The following is a 15,587-nucleotide window of genomic DNA, read 5'->3' on the forward strand; positions in this document are numbered from 1 at the left end:
GAGTGACTGTTCATGAGTAGCTATAACAAACCAGGGGTTACAAGCGACACAGCTGTGGGGCTACGACCAGGATTGACTCCTGCACCCTCACGTCAGGGCTATATTAAACAATGATCAATGACAACTGATGTCACTTGGTTGGCATTAAAGGCGTGAGTCAATGACCGGCTGGATGAGTCCTTTAAAGTATGGGCTTTTTGGGGCAGTAAACAAGTCCCATTTTGGCCAGCCACCCTCAAACCTCCTTCACTGTGTAACAGAGCCACTAACTGCAACTGACCTAAACAGCAGCCCAGTCAGGGTAAAAATAGCACAGTCACTTAGGACTCTAATTGCTGTTTGAAACTCTGTACACTATACCTCATTCAACCCCTCCTCATAATACAACACACACATGCATATACACACACGATCAAACGGTATTACTGCATCAGAATTTGAAAGAGAGACCACGGATGGAAAAAGGCTGTCCTTGCCTTAAATTAATAAGAGGGTTTGACTTTCATTTACATTCAGCCAATGTGGGAAGGGAGGATAAATGGGGCATTAGGCAGAATGGAGTTAAAGGTTATATGATCACACAAGGCCACTGTTCCCCCTCATGGAAATGCACATGTTGGGGGGGGTCTGCTTGTTACATCACTTGAAGACCATGGCCAATGCCACAGGCACCCTTCAGCCAGCCACTCTGATCCTTTTGAACAGTTAACCACACTGAAAACAGGTGGCTGAAGACAACCCACAAAAACCCACATAAATTACTTGATTGTACATGGCCAGAATTAATAAATATAGGGCAGCTTAATCAGTGTGTGCTTGTCAGTTACTGATATACACCATTTTAAGGAAACTGCAAATCATTTTTTACAAGGTAAAAAAAGAGTCATGACCAACACCTGACTGGGATTGTTCAATCTTGTTTTTTTCAAGAAAGTACTCCTGGAACATGAATATACAGATAAAATGACAGTTGAATACCAATAAGCCACTAATAAAAACAGCTACAAATCACTCAGTAATTGCAACCACAAATGAAATCAGGAAGACCACAGAGTGAGAGTAGATGGTCACATCAGACATCAAATTCACCTGGTCTAACTCCAGACAAATCACAGTGTTCCCTCTGCAAGAGAGAAGGAGAAAAGAGAGAGAGAAAGAGTGAGAGATTGAGAGAATAAGGCCTAATGGAGGGCAGTGCACAGCTGGTTACACAACCTCATTACACAGCATCATTACACTCCCATGTCACTGAGAGTTTCCTTCCAGGCAATATGTGTGTTTCAATCACCACACCAGTCAAGTGCAACAAAAAGGAAAGAGAGCATAAAATGGTAAAAGATCAACAGCAGAAGGAACAAACTGTTTCTACAACATCCTTCTGAAAGCGGGGAGGGTTCTGAACAAACAAATCTACACTGCCAGGAGCCCTCAACACACTCTCAGCTCAAATTGTGCCTGGTTACAGTCATCCAATCCACAGGCAACTGGACACAAATAACTGGCCTATTCCAAGTGGAGAGGGGGCAACATTACAAAGGCAAAGGTGACTAAGATTTTGGGCATTACATGTGGCTGGTTCCAGAGACATCAGACCCAATCATAGAAATTGGGCCAATTACCACAGCAACCGTGGAAATGTCAGGCAGGGTGGGGGGGTGCTCCTCTTGGGGGCCCTGAGTCAGGCTGTGAATAAAAGGCAGTGGCAAAGAGAAGAAGCATGTTATTTTCCACATTTATTTGAGGAACACTAGTCCTGTGTAGGGGCAAGGGGAGGGGAGGTCAGCCATGTGAAACACACTAGGAATCATCATGGTAAACACCAGAGCAGGACAGAGACTCATGGGTAATTCTCTGCAGGGATATTCCCCTGCTGGTCAGCAGCCCTGTGAAATGTGCAGATGTACCCTGTTAAATGCTACTTAACATCCCAACATGTTTCACTTTGTGTTGGATGAACCCAGGCTAAAAGTCACAATAAATTTGTCTGTGCAGCAATATTTCTTGAATGTAATTGAAACTGGCTGTGCAGTGCATACAGATGGTGTTGTGATCCCTGGACATAGCATTCTCACCTTTCTTTACTAAAGCAAAAACAAACAGTAAACAAAGGAGATGTTTTAAATCTTTCACTCATGTACTTAAATTCCCCTCAGGTCTGCCAAACTGTAACCAGAGAGGGGGGGTGTGTCCACAGGTGGTGTACACACAGACTCACATGCACTCAAGTACATGTGACACATACACTCCCAGAAGCCCTCTGCCTACGCACTGGCATGATCTACATGTTCCCTATCACTGCATAGACTCCACCAACACACAATGAACGATTTATAGGTCCTACTCCTCTTTGAAGGGTAACTAGGATTGTTTGCTAAAGACATTACTAGTTTACCTTCAGGTTACCCCTTGATGTATATATGATGTACACAACTAATGTACAAATATTCAAGAACAAAGGTTACAATTTCTTCCTTTCTGTCCCCCAGTGAACCAACCCTCTCCTGCAGCTCTTCCTCCCCCCATTCACTTCTCCATTCTCCTCACCTTCTTTCCGGTGTCCTCAGTCATCACCCCAGCCCTCACCCTCTAAGCCAGGTCTACGTGCAATATAGTTATGACAGATACGTGGAGCAATACAGAAGACTGAAGTGTAGATACATAGTGTACTCACATAGACAATGACAAAGTGACACTGACAGCTAGGAACAGACACAAAGTTAGTCGTTTATGTTATATAGAAGGGTTTCAGGGTGGTCTAATAACAATAGCCATGTTCTGTGGTTGAGTCATGGCAAAAGTATATGCACAATTAACTGGTTATTTTTGTTCTTAGAGTGTTGGTGTCAATTCACAGATGGAGAGGACAGACAACTAGTTGAGGGAACAGGAAAGAAGAAAGAGAAAAAAGAAAAAACTGACAAAATAACTAAGGTGAAAAAAGACAGAAATAAAAGAAGGGCAGGGAATTTGCAAAAGGGAAAAAAGCAGATGGAGTGCACTGGTGAGAGAAGGGTCATATGTCATTAAATTATGACAACAGGGTGACTATTTTTATTTGTCCAATTCTGTAGGATTGTGTTTTTTTGCAATGACCTGAGAATTAATTAGCAGTCTGGGAAGGGCTGAGGTCTAGATTGTGAAGGTCTCCAAGGATGCAGACACTGGGCTAGAGAGGGCTGCTACTGATTGGTTATCTTTCTGATATGTTATATAAATTCTGACATGAACATCTGCATTCATTCTGTACTCTTATAGCTCCTTACTTCACTGTTAGACAGTAAAACATCTCAATCAGCTCTAACTCTATGTGTGGACTCCACACTAATGCAGGAATCAGCCATGACATCATTCATGATAGCAAAACTCATGTGGTTATTGTGTTAGTTGGGTGGTAAAGAACAGCTTGTGCTGTACTGACTGAAAAGGATTCGTGGTTTAATTCATAATCATCATTTTACATGGATATTTAAGATGACTTAGCAGGTTTGCTTAAATCAAGGGATGAAACTAGTAAGGCATTCTGCCCTCTGTCCGTCAACCATGTCCTTAGAATTTGGCTTCAGTGGCCGAAAGTTCCCATTCCCCCTCTACCATCCCCCCTCTGGAGCAGCTGAAGAAACAGGTGGCCCAACTGTCTGTGCAAAAGGCCACAAGATGCAGTCGCAGGTGGGAAAAGGCTTCTTGTCAAGGAAGTTGTGGCAGTAACAGTAAGGCCATCAGGTGGGTCCCCAGACTCCAAGGGACCAGACAACATGGGAGGACAGAGCTGTAGCTAAGTAGGAACAGGTTGGGTCTGCTGCAACATGTGCCAAACCGATCTAATCCTGAGGAGCCACCTCTAGCTCAGAGACAAGTGGACAATTCACAGAGTAGGGGATGTCTCAGCCAGGAATCCCATGTATACAGCATTCGTGGACCACGGCCAACAATAGGCCCCATCAGGGTGAGAGGGTGTGTGTTTATTTAAGGTGTAAACAAATAATTCATTAAACGACAATGTGCTCTTGCTTAATTTTTTTTCACAGAATTCCATTCAACAAGACTCTTTCTGTGTCTGGACAATAGGGGCTTCAGGTGGTGAAATAAAAAACATAGATGAAAGCATAAAGTTGAGGGAAAAGCAAAATCATTGAGTGATTTTGCTTTGAAATAAAGTGAAATAAAGCAAAATCATTCCATGGTAAAGTAAAAGACAGCCACAGAACCCAGAGGGTATCTGTTCAGAATACAATCACATTCAAGCACAGTGTGTCCACTTAACAAAAACAAATGGTACCAATAACAGATTAAATGTCAGGAGTTATAGTCTGCTGAGGCTGATGATGCCCCTTCTAGTTAACCACTCTCATATCAGTCAACATTATTACAGTACATTACAGTCATTTAGCAGATGCTCTTATCCAGAGTGACTTACACAGGTTACAATTTAAAAGAAGATTAAAAGAAAAAAAGAAGATTTAAGATGCACAGTTCTGCACATGCATCATTTATGGAGCCCACAGTCTACTGTTCACCTGCTTCTGGGTCATGGGGGGATGTTGTGTTCTCCGAGCAATGCGGGCCAGAGAGGGAGAGGACCGAAGGTGAGGGGGGGTGTCTAACTGAGGCTCTCTCTCCCTACACTATGGCACTGGTTACACATCATCATTACACAGCCGCCCCATCACCACCACTTTTTCATCCACATTCCACAGCAGAAATTAATTGCCCAGTGAAAAAAACCTGCAGCGCAGCTTGAAACCAGAACACAAGAACAAGCGCAGCCTTATTATTATTATGACTGCTGTATTCAGGTCAGTCCAGAGTGGGGAGGACAGTTGGGGTGGGGGGTGTTAACAACTGGCTCATTTCCAAAGTAGGGGTCCAGCTGGGCGATCACATGCATGTGCACACACCTTTGTAGCAGTGCTCGTAAAAGGCCACAAACACACTGTCCATGTGCATGGGAGTGGGAGCTTGTTTATGGGCTTTATCCATGGCCATGGTAGTTTCTGATTTCCAGTAAAGTGGTCATGTTAGTGCTTGTGTTTGCTCCAAGAGCCTGCTGTGAGAAGAATGCAGGCATACGAACCCCCTGTGGTTGCGTGACACTTCCCATGCAGGGACAAATCGGACACGGCTCTGACTGCATGGCCTTGGGATGGCACACACAGACACCACAGTCTGTCTTGACAACCATGTCTAAAAAGGCGCCTGATGCGATTCCACACTGTGCACATTTCGTTGCCAGCACGTCTGTGCCAAACTGAGCCCATTTCACAGTAACTGCAACAAAGGCCAGCGCTTGCAAAGTGTGGTTGCTTTGGTGGGGCTGTAATACACACGGCTAGCATCAAGAAACCCATACTTACTGATATTCACTGCCTGTGCCACACAGGACTGTACATTTTCATGATATTTTCATCATTTAGCACACTCTCTTTATCCAGAGAGACATATCATGCAAGTGCATCTAATAAAGAGTCATGAGACGTTATACAAACAGGACACTACAAACAACATTTGAACATGCTTCAGTAGCAAACACAGTGCTGAGATTGTAAGTTTGTAACTGGTTCAATGTACAAGTGCAAGCAATATACCGTACAGTAGGTCTACACAAATCCAAACTGAAAGCTACCACAAATCTCATAGTAACATAGTAGCTGAGCTCTGAACCAGGTTTAAGGGTGTGTGTGTGTACAAGGCCTCAAACATTTCACTATCGCTGCCCACCTCCCACCTCTCCAACACAAGAACCTGGTGAGATCAAATGAGTCCAGAGAGAACTGGCCTGCATCGTGCAGCTCTTCAAGATTAAACCTTCCCTATGTTCACTGTGGCAACCATCTTCTGCTGCCAAGTGTGAAGAGAAGTGCCAAGCTTCAGCTGCTGAAAGGGATCTTACTCAGTGCAACTCAGGTCCAACACGGCTGCAGCCCATCAGTTAAGAATTAGCCATGAAGCTATACTGGTCGATGGCATTTCTCCGTAAAATCATGAGAAACCATTAGTTCAGCTACACTGTGTTTGCTCAGGAGATGGTTGAAGAACTCCTCTGGAACAATTCAATTAGAAATCTAAATCAATTAGAAAACGAAAACCCAGGGAATGCACTTCATTGAATAATTTGAGTTTGACAAAGCCAACAGCATTTAAAAAGGCTGTTTCGGAAATGCCTGGTTTGTCTGCAGAAATATTTTACCAGGGTACTGGTTTTGCAGAATAAAAACATAGGTGCAAAATGAGGAATCTGAACTAAAACACCATCTGCCCATCTATAACCTGACTGCCAGGGAGGTTAATAATCAAAGATCTAGCATGATATCATAAGTGAAAAATTCCACTCAGCAAACAAGATGCTCATGGAAGGAAGAGAACAAGCCATGAACTCACCTGCTGCTGTTTACTTCATCTCTCTTGCAGCAACCAAAAACATTCCTTGCCTTTGCCACACTGAAGTAATGCTCAATCTGGCTCAAAAAAACCTTCAGCCAGCAATCCCCCCATGACTTCTTTTAGACAGATGGAAAACATCTGTTCAGACATTTTAAAAATGCTAAATCAAATACATATAAAAGAAAAACAAGTGAATAACAAACATCCCTTCTGGGGCATTATTTGGCAGCTTCTTGTCCCTTGATGTTGATTTTGGTTCTGCTTTGAAGAAGTGACAGAATTAGACACTTAAGAATTAAACAAAACCTTTATTTTTTACATATTGGGTTCCTGAATATCCTTTCAAAAATCTAAATTTTTTTCTCCAAAATAAATTGCTATTGAACGACAAATGCTTATGAGCACGTCATGAAAATGGCAAGTATTCATGCCTTAAAATTAGGCCCTTTTCTTTCCTGGCACTTACTAAATATGTTAAGAAACTACAGCTCCACATCCACAGCCACTTCAGGTTCTGCTCAACCTAAAAAAAAGGATACACCAAAAATTATTTTCAGGGTGGATGGCCAATGAATGCTGAATTGTGTAAAAAAAATGTCAAATAAGGTCAAACCTTTAACAAGAAAATGCAAATGTCTAAATCACAAGAACTGTCAAGGGAGCCAACTCTCTCCAAATTGAAAAGAAAAATATATGGTACTCAGTTGACAGGATGCATGGTGTTACCACGGAGTCACTACTGTTTTTGTTAAGGCACTGTACTTTTGAATAGTCCTAACCGCCCAGCCATTCTTTTGTCTTTTGTCCATCTACTGGAGGCAGATGGGACATTCTGATCCCCTTCTTCATTGTCCTTCTCAAGTTCTTCCTCAAGCATACATCCTCAAATTCTCTCATCCTTCCTCTTCCTCAGCCTCACTGTTGGCTCCCCTGCCTGTCACCCGAGGCCCCTCTTGACTGGGGTTCTGGATAGATGGTGCGGAATGTAAGGTTGATCCGGGGGCCACGGTCATGGTACTCCTTGGCAACCTGGTGCTGCATGTGCATGTACACACATATAAACAGACACTCAACATGTGGCAAATGAATCCTTTAACACAGTGCCTTTTAGAGCATGATGAACAATCTGGCCAAGAGTCTGGACCAACAGTCGCCCTTCTACAACGCCAAGCATGTGTGTGTATGCGTGTGTGACACGTGGATTCTGCCTGCAATGTGCGTGGACTGGCCTAGAGGGCAAAAAGCTGACAAAAAATTAAAACAAACAGAAACAAGACAAAAAACAATCACAATTGTTGCCTTTTAAGGGCACAGGTTTTTGCTGGCAACCAGTTTGAGTTTTTGTAACTGGGTCTCTGGAGGCATGCACTTGGCTGTTTTATTTTAAACACTATTCAGTCTTATAACTATCACCACTGTGATGTGTGCTATTCTCCTGAGAGATCAAAATGCTGTGGCTACAACTGGAGGTGCTTTCTAAAACATTAGGTCAGCGCATGGACCCTTGTCCTTTTCTTTATTTGTGCTGTCAGGTGCACAGTTGGGGCAGGATACCTCTGAGATACTGCGAGCAGAACATTCCTGACCTTTTTTATTAGTGTGTGCCATTTCAATGGGTTCGTCCCGTTCCCAGGCCTCAACACCAAAGCAACCACTCGGCAAGAGGGATAGAATGCCTTGTAAAGTGCTGTTAACATTTCACAGTAGGGGTATTGATTCAAAGGCCTGTGCTGCAAAGGTAGCTCTGTGATGTCACATGTGCATGCTTAGTTTGTCTCAGTCTCTCTCCCTGGTTCCTTTCCAGTCTTGTGTCTCAGAGGCTCCCACACTGCAGCGATCTGTTCCTTCCCCTGTGTGACAATGGGCTTTAGCCTGTTAGTCTTTTAGTCCATTGGCATGTTCACCTCATATTTGGTGTCCAAGGTCCTGGCCCATACATCCCCTCCCAAAAAAGGATGAGCACAGTTTTATAATCTTGAGACGGATTCGTTCTGTTTGTCAGAATTCACCCCAGAAGAGACCAGACAGGTCAAGAGCAGCAGGCGGTTACCCAGCTCAGCACAGCCCCAAAAGATTTTTTACAGCAGTACCTTTAAGGAGGATCTCCCCATCCCCAGGCCCCAGGCCCCAGGCTCCAGGCCCCAGGCCCCAAGCCCCAGGCCCCAAGCCCCAGGCCCCAGGCCCCAGGCCCCAGGCCCCTTGGGGTGACATACGTCAGAGCGGACCATAAATAATACCTGACAGGGCCCAGTCAGCATGGAGACAGTCCAGAACCTGCCTTCTCATGGACATCCCGTTGCTAGACCTTATGCTCCTGTTTACTTCCCCGCTCAGCTTTCCTCTGCAACATTTCCAAATGTCCCAGATCCTCAGAGGGAAGGTTCCTCTGCAAGCATGCCAAGACTTTGCTGAGTGAATGGGTGACACAGCCACAAGTGCCTTCTCCAGCTTTTGTTTCTCCAAGCAAAAAAAGGCATTTTAGGAGGCTCAATGAATAACCTCATAAAACCCAACACATGAAAAAAATGAATCCCTTCACTGATCCTCAACTGATCCTTCCTGGTTACATTGCTGTCACTCGTCTTTTAACGTTAAGTGGTTCTGGGTGGACTCCAGAGACTGCTCTCAAAACCCTTTGCAAGTTAAATGATGAGGTGAAGAGGTCATTTCACAGTATCGCAACATCCCTATGTAGTACACCACCATGTATTTTGACAAGGAGATTGAAAAAATGGCATTTGACAGAAATTGTTTACCATTCAGTGGCAAAGCAAATCATTTGACTTTCCATGGCTTATAATTCCTTATGAGCTGCCTTTTAGTCATTGGTCCAGTTCAACCCACAAGAGCACATTCCACACAGAAATACATACAAATGCTAAACTTAGCAACAACAAACAGCTTAGCAACAACTTTTAAAACTTGGTTTTACAACAAAAAAGCTCTCAAAGAGTCATCTACTTCTGACTTTGTTTACACCCTGCTGTGAAACTTGCCTGTGTTTTGTAGCACTTTTTAACAAAAAAACCTGTGACTACTAAGCACAATGATGACTGAAACACAATCATATGAGCTGGAGGGGCACGGATGTGTGAGGTCACAGGTGTGAGGAGTAGGTGAAAGGTCAGAGGTCTATCTGTCTGTCTGTGGGGGAGGTCAAAAGTCATGTGTGTATGGGGTGATGAAAGTTCACAGGTGTACACAGGGGGTAAAATACTACAGGTGAAGAAGATGAAAGCTCAGGCATGTGTGGAGGGGGTGAAAGTTCACAAATGCCTGGTGCGCAGAGAAAGTGATGACCTACCTGCCAGTCCTCCTGTGTAGCGCCCTCCATTATCAGCAGAGTCCCATGAACCAGGGGTATCCGCAGCTTCTCCACACATGTGTAGTCTCCATTCTCCTCCTGGCCCAACACGCACACACATACAGATATGGTGAGGTAGCAAATGTCGCAGCAACACAAGCACACAGATAAAAGCACACACACTGTGAGAGAGCAGACTACACACAATTATCCACATACACAGACACACTCACACACCATACATACAGCCAAAATACAGTAAAAAACATGATCTGCATCCTTGTCAAAATTATGCAACCTTCACTAACATGGACATTTTGTCAATGCTTTCATACTGTGTAATTGAAACTGAGTATTTAATTTGTGTGAAAGGCCCTGAATTTCAAATCCCTTTACACAACAATGCACTTCAGCCTGTAACTGTCAGAATGTGAGTGCTTCTGTGAAGGAACTGGACAACAGGTGAATTACTTGGCCACACCTCCCAATAAGGTGGGACAAGTGGCATACATGAGGGTGGAGGATGGCTACAACTTTTCAACAATTTTAGTCCTTGTTTCTGCCATTTTAGTCCCTTTTAACATGAGCACCTTTGCCTCTTGTTATCCTGTCTTATTTATGTATAATGAATCAACCGACTTCTTCACAGTTTGTTTCATCTGATTCAGCTATCAAGCCTCCAGCTACCTTGCCTCTGTCCTGCAGTCTTCGGATGTACTGAGTGTGTAAAGCCTTTAGACACACTGAGTGTGTGCAGATGGGCTCACCGGAGCAGGCTTCTTGCGCATACTGAAGCAGCGAGTGTCACCCAGGCTGAGGGAGGCAATGGTGGGATGTGGCCCCAAGGAAGGCTCATTGTCGCTATGCCAGGCAATGCTGTCCTTCCCGTCACGGTACAGGTTGCACAGTAGGGAGTTAAAGGAACACCTGCTTGCCTGCTCCACCATATCCTTCAGGCCGTTCAGCACAGCGTGCCACTTGGGGGGGGGGGGGGGGTTATTGGGGGAGGAAGAGAGGGAGAAAGACAGATATATGGGGAAAACAGAAAGATGGAGGGTGAGAGAGAGATGGAAAGAGTGAAATATACAGGTGAAAAGACAGTGACAGAGGTAGAGAGAGGGACAGCATTAAGGACACACAAAGTATTCCACTGAACTAAAGGTAAGGTAATGGAGATGTGATGTACAGGGGCACTGTGAGAGCAGGGAGTACCTGCGGATTGGCCTGCCTTTTGGAGTTGCTGTAGGTGTAAGGCAGGTCTCCATACCAGCAGGTGAGTCTGGGCTCCAAGTAGGCCTGGCCTGTAACACAGTCATCTGACCCATTAGTGCTACTTCTCTGATGGTATAGCCACTGACCGCATCCAGTCAGGGCAAAAACTCTCAATCACCATATCCAGTCAGAACTGTTGTAGATACAAACCACATACTGTCAAAGTACCACATTTCAGCTGCTTCAACCAAATCAAAGCTGCCTCACTCACACACCACATCCAATCAGGGCACCACCTCTCTGCCTCACTCACCACATCCAATCAGAGCACCACCTCTCTACCTCACTCACCACATTGAATCAGAACTGCCTCAGCCAAATGATCACACCCAATCAGAGCAACAAATCTAAGTTTCTATCAATGGCTGCAATTGGAGGGAGAAGTCACAATCAAAACACATTTCAAGTAGATTCATGAGAATATACAACCGTAGGAATCAGGAGAGAACAGAATCAGAACTTCTGCTGAGCCCCTCCCCCTCATCTCTCCCTGCTTTAAATTTACAAGCAATGGAAAATTTTGTTGCGATAAAACCTGGCAGAAAAAATAAAGCTTACATCCAGGAAAAAACATTGTGGCCCTGGCACAGGCCAGACTTTCAATCGCCAGACAAAACAAATATTTTGTCCCATTGGATATATCTGGGGGGCTTTATTTTTAAATCCATCGACGGCATAATTTTGGGAACAATAAACAGTTCTGCAGTATCTTAGGGAATGTCTGCCAATTCTGGAGCCCAGCTGGAGCTGGAAACACTGACTCAGCAAGCAGGATGGTCATAAAAATGGCACTTATTCCCCTTATGGTGAATATCACTCCCTCTATTAGCTTTTGGAGATCAAATAGGGGCTCTGAGGTCTTCTTTCTGTTAGCACCATTTCGCCGGCATGCATTACACACTGAGGGTGAATGGAAGAAAACTTGGCAAATACAGCCACACGTAACAGAATTACACACAGTGTGCACGCCATTATACTAAAAAACCTGATGACAAATAGAACAGGTTGTGTATCCAAGTTCGTTACATTCTCGCATCTTACACTGCCAACTCTAATAGCTACTCAGCAGTAACCATGCATACTGAAGTCCTTTTCTCAACTGCAGCCAGGCAAGAAACATGGGGCAAAATAGAAGGTCAAACATTCCCTTGTAGTTTTGTTGTGTGCTTCACAGACATCTTTCACTAAGTTTCAACTTTTTGAACGAATTTTCACTGATGTGTCTGGAAACTGCAATATAACTGATATTTAATCTACATCTATCTGTCTATCCCTTAAATCACTCTCTGTCAATTCCTTTTGGCTGATTGTTCTTTGAAGTAAATTATTGTCTTCCACCGTGCATAGACTGCATTCATCATGCAAACTCCAAAGAAAGGTCTCTCATTGATGAAACATTGATCATTTCATTTGATGTCAGAGTTATTTCTCCTGATTTTGGGGGTAATTATTTCTCCTTATTCTCTGTGTATGTGTGTGTTTGTCTACGCTCATCTTTAGCTGTTTAAGATGACATGTCTTCCCTCTGCCAGTTGGTTCGCCAAAACATTTTCAGAAGACAGCAAGGAAGACAGCCTGCATAGACACACACCTAGTCTAAAGTTAGTCTTCTGTGACCAGGGCAACTCAGCATAGAGCTGACTGAACATCCAGTCGGCCTCAGTCTGTGGCAGAAACCCAGGGATCAGACGGAGCCTGCAGACACACACAAACACACATGTCATTATTATAGAGCATTAAGCACTGTACTCTGATTCTCCTTGTGTCCTCTCAGGACAGCAGCCTGATGGACTGCTTAGGGAGCTGGGATTTGTCATGCAAGTTTGCAGATTCAAATTTCAACTGGGGCATTACAATTGTGGCAAGGTGCCAAATCAGGCACACATACAGTGCTATGAATGGATAAAACATCAATCCTACGCAGTATTACAGTTACATTACATTACCAACAATCCATTTGCCTGGATTATGGCACCTGTTAAGAAGTGACACACACACTCACCTCGAGACACCTGAGGGGCCATGGCTGATCGCATAATCACCCGCATCTCTGGGAATGATGAGCAAGAGACCATGAGAGCTCTGCATGCCACAGGCATACATGCAGACACAGCAACACTGTGCCCCCTTGCTCCTCCCCCTTTGCATGGTGGGGCATGTTTTAGGCCAACACTTTGACTCAGGCAGAAAGAAGAATTGTCTGGCTTCCCACTTACTTTATCACCTTCTCAGCTGGGATGTCCCTCAAGGGCTGTCAGACAGAAGAGGAAGATGGAATGGAATGGGGATTAGAATTAAACTGTAATAAAGCAGTAGACCCTGCTTCACTGAAGGCTTCCACTATATACTGCATCAATATACCTAAATTAGATAGACCTCACCATCCTTTTCTCGTTGACAAAGAGGTCTTACCTTGGCAGGCTGATGAAACTTAAATGTCTGCTGTCTCTCACCCCATGCCCCAGTTTGGAACACAGATGCACCAGGGCTTCCTATGTTTCCTCCAGCAACCCCTACTTTACAAACAAGCACACAGTTTACGTACCTGCAAATGCCACATAATGGAAGAATTTTGTATAATGTGCTACAGGCAGCATTTGAGCTTGCTGAGCCACGTTTTGCACTTGTATGTTTTTAACTCTCTGTAGATAAGTGAACTCGATAATAGATGAATAGGCCTGATATTTAATAGGCAACGACAGAACCTCTCCTCTCAACTGGTTGGCTGGATAGCTACCTTTTGCGCTGGGAGCCGGTTTAGGCAGTGACGCGGCCCAGGATCCCTGAACCCTTGCTCGTTGTCGCTTGTCCCCCATTCTCTTCAAAAGCAGTTGTTCACAGTTAAGATATGAATCAAATCAGAGAAAGAAAAACAACCCTGAACTAATTTAAAAGATGTCACTACTAAAGATGACATTGTCGACGAACACATTACACAGGCAAACATTTCCAAAACAATCGTTAGCCTACGAAAACTGCATTGACTACATTTCCCCAAAAGTGGCAACTTGGTTTGTTTTACTGCCATCCACAGTTATGTTGGTGCAACTGCACAGGTTCGTTTTCACCTAAACGAGGCATTAAGTTTGATCGTATCATCAAAGCTAAGAGCAGCTATGATTAGCTACAGGTTTATGTAGCATGCCATTGCCATTTAAACTAACAAACATCTCTGAAGCTATACTGAATATTCTATGATGCTTATCATTCAAGCTGACTAACTAGCTAGCTAAAATACTTTTTAACACTTTTCCGCTATTTTGCCAACAAGTATTCGACTCGGTAAGATTTTGAAACAAACGTTTCGTCTCAGCAACGGCTCATGAATTTACAGAACAGCAATAAAGCTAAGTTACCTGTCTAACAGCAAATTGCCAGGAATGTCCAGTGCAGGTAATTACTGCGATCCTGCCGAGCGGCTACTCAATCCTGGTGTTACAAAAAATCCGTCCCGTGTAAACTACGTCTTTTAATTCAGCGGTTCCGATTATTTCCGTAGAGATATGCGAGACTCGATCTACTAGCCGACGAGTGTTGAGAAAAGCTTTTGTCATCTTTTCATAAGCACTATCTATCTAATGTTGCCGTGTTAGGTTTCAATTAATTCGTTAATGCTCGTTTCTCATCTGACCTAATACGAATATTTTCAAGGCAATATTAAGCTACATGGAAATAGGATCACTTCAGCACACGACCGTCAGTAATACAAGTTAGGTTTATTGGTAGCAGTTAGGTATATTGTCATGGTGCTGCAATTCGTAACTTCTCGTTTTATGGCGTCTTCCTGGCTATACGTCGACGGAGAATATGTAAATAATGAATAGGTATACCTTGAAACAGCGAGGCATTGCTGCTGCTGAGGTTCCATCAACATGTGGCCTAAAACGTCAATTAGATCCTAAAATTAACTGGAAGTAGGATTTAACTGGTCATGACCCATTGTTTGAGGCCTATCCTGTACCTTATCTAGTTAAGTCTCAGTTATTAGCATTACATATGTATAATCTTGTGTTTCTTGCATGTTCCCATTCAAATTTCAGAAAGAAAGGTTCACAGGACACTTTTAGAGTATATTTTATTGACCATTTCAAAGGAGTGCCAGTCTGTCATACAGGTGGTAGCATTATCCAGAGCTGAGGACCCCAATGCATTCCAAACCTCAGAGCTCTCTGGCTGACACACAGGAGGTCACTGCACAGTATTAGGACATCACCAGAGAACCCCTCATACAAAGTAATGGGAGCAATACATTTGTACATCGACTTGTGTTGGAGACTGGTCAGATCAATTCATTTAGAGATTAGGCACAAAGACTGGCCACCACATCTCCAGTTCTGGATTCTGCAGGGGAGACCTTGTGTTTGAACCAGGGGAAAAAATGATTGAAGTGGATTTAATCTGCAAAAGGTCCATGTAAGTCCAAGCATCAAGTGACTGATTAGGAAAACAAGACAAACCCCTAGAGGCCCCTCCAAGTTGTGTTACTCAAGAACTCCACTACACACAAATGAATAAATACTTTGTACCAGTCTCTTCTCATTTAATAAGACCAATCACCAATATGGATGATAAGATATTGCCTTGAATGATTGTGAATGTCAAAAAAAGTCTCCTGCATCATTACCAAAAGCCC

The 15,587-nt window shown here is 43.7% G+C and overlaps 1 protein-coding gene across 5 annotated transcripts; it reads right to left on the minus strand.

Annotated features, from left to right (window-relative positions):
• Window positions 1-1,391: 1,391 nt before the first annotated feature.
• alkbh3 (alkB homolog 3, alpha-ketoglutarate dependent dioxygenase) lies at window positions 1,392-14,387 on the minus strand. 5 transcript variants are annotated; one of them, XM_036535285.1, is made up of 10 exons: window positions 14,311-14,387; window positions 13,692-13,773; window positions 13,367-13,470; window positions 13,171-13,205; window positions 12,957-13,004; window positions 12,546-12,649; window positions 10,895-10,983; window positions 10,450-10,659; window positions 9,683-9,781; window positions 1,392-1,683 (listed from the first exon to the last, which is right to left on the minus strand). In XM_036535285.1, the coding sequence occupies exons 2-10, from the start codon at window positions 13,768-13,770 to the stop codon at window positions 1,639-1,641; spliced, it is 813 nt and encodes a 270-aa protein (XP_036391178.1). In that variant the 5' UTR covers window positions 13,771-13,773; window positions 14,311-14,387; the 3' UTR covers window positions 1,392-1,638. The 5 variants fall into 5 exon arrangements, with proteins under 5 accessions (XP_036391178.1, XP_036391177.1, XP_036391176.1 ...); XM_036535284.1 differs by lacking the exon at window positions 1,392-1,683 and adding an exon at window positions 5,658-6,901; XM_036535283.1 differs by lacking the exon at window positions 1,392-1,683 and adding an exon at window positions 6,826-7,413.
• Between the last annotated feature and the right edge of the window lie 1,200 nt (window positions 14,388-15,587).

The sequence above is a fragment of the Megalops cyprinoides genome, chromosome 8 (assembly GCF_013368585.1).
Source record: "Megalops cyprinoides isolate fMegCyp1 chromosome 8, fMegCyp1.pri, whole genome shotgun sequence".
In the NCBI taxonomy this organism is placed as follows: Eukaryota; Metazoa; Chordata; class Actinopteri; order Elopiformes; family Megalopidae; genus Megalops; species Megalops cyprinoides.

Excerpts from the sequence above, each read along its gene's own strand:
- alkbh3 (XM_036535281.1), bottom strand. The coding sequence starts at position 13,770 with ATGGGGGACAAGCGACAACGAGCAAGGGTTCAGGGATCCTGGGCCGCG. Across the intron at positions 12,650-12,956 it reads GGCCCCTCAGGTGTCTCGAG|GCTCCGTCTGATCCCTGGGT; the intron begins GTGAGTGTGTGT and ends GTGTGTCTGCAG. Across the intron at positions 10,660-10,894 it reads AAAGGCAGGCCAATCCGCAG|TGGCACGCTGTGCTGAACGG; the intron begins GTACTCCCTGCT and ends CCCCCCCCCAAG.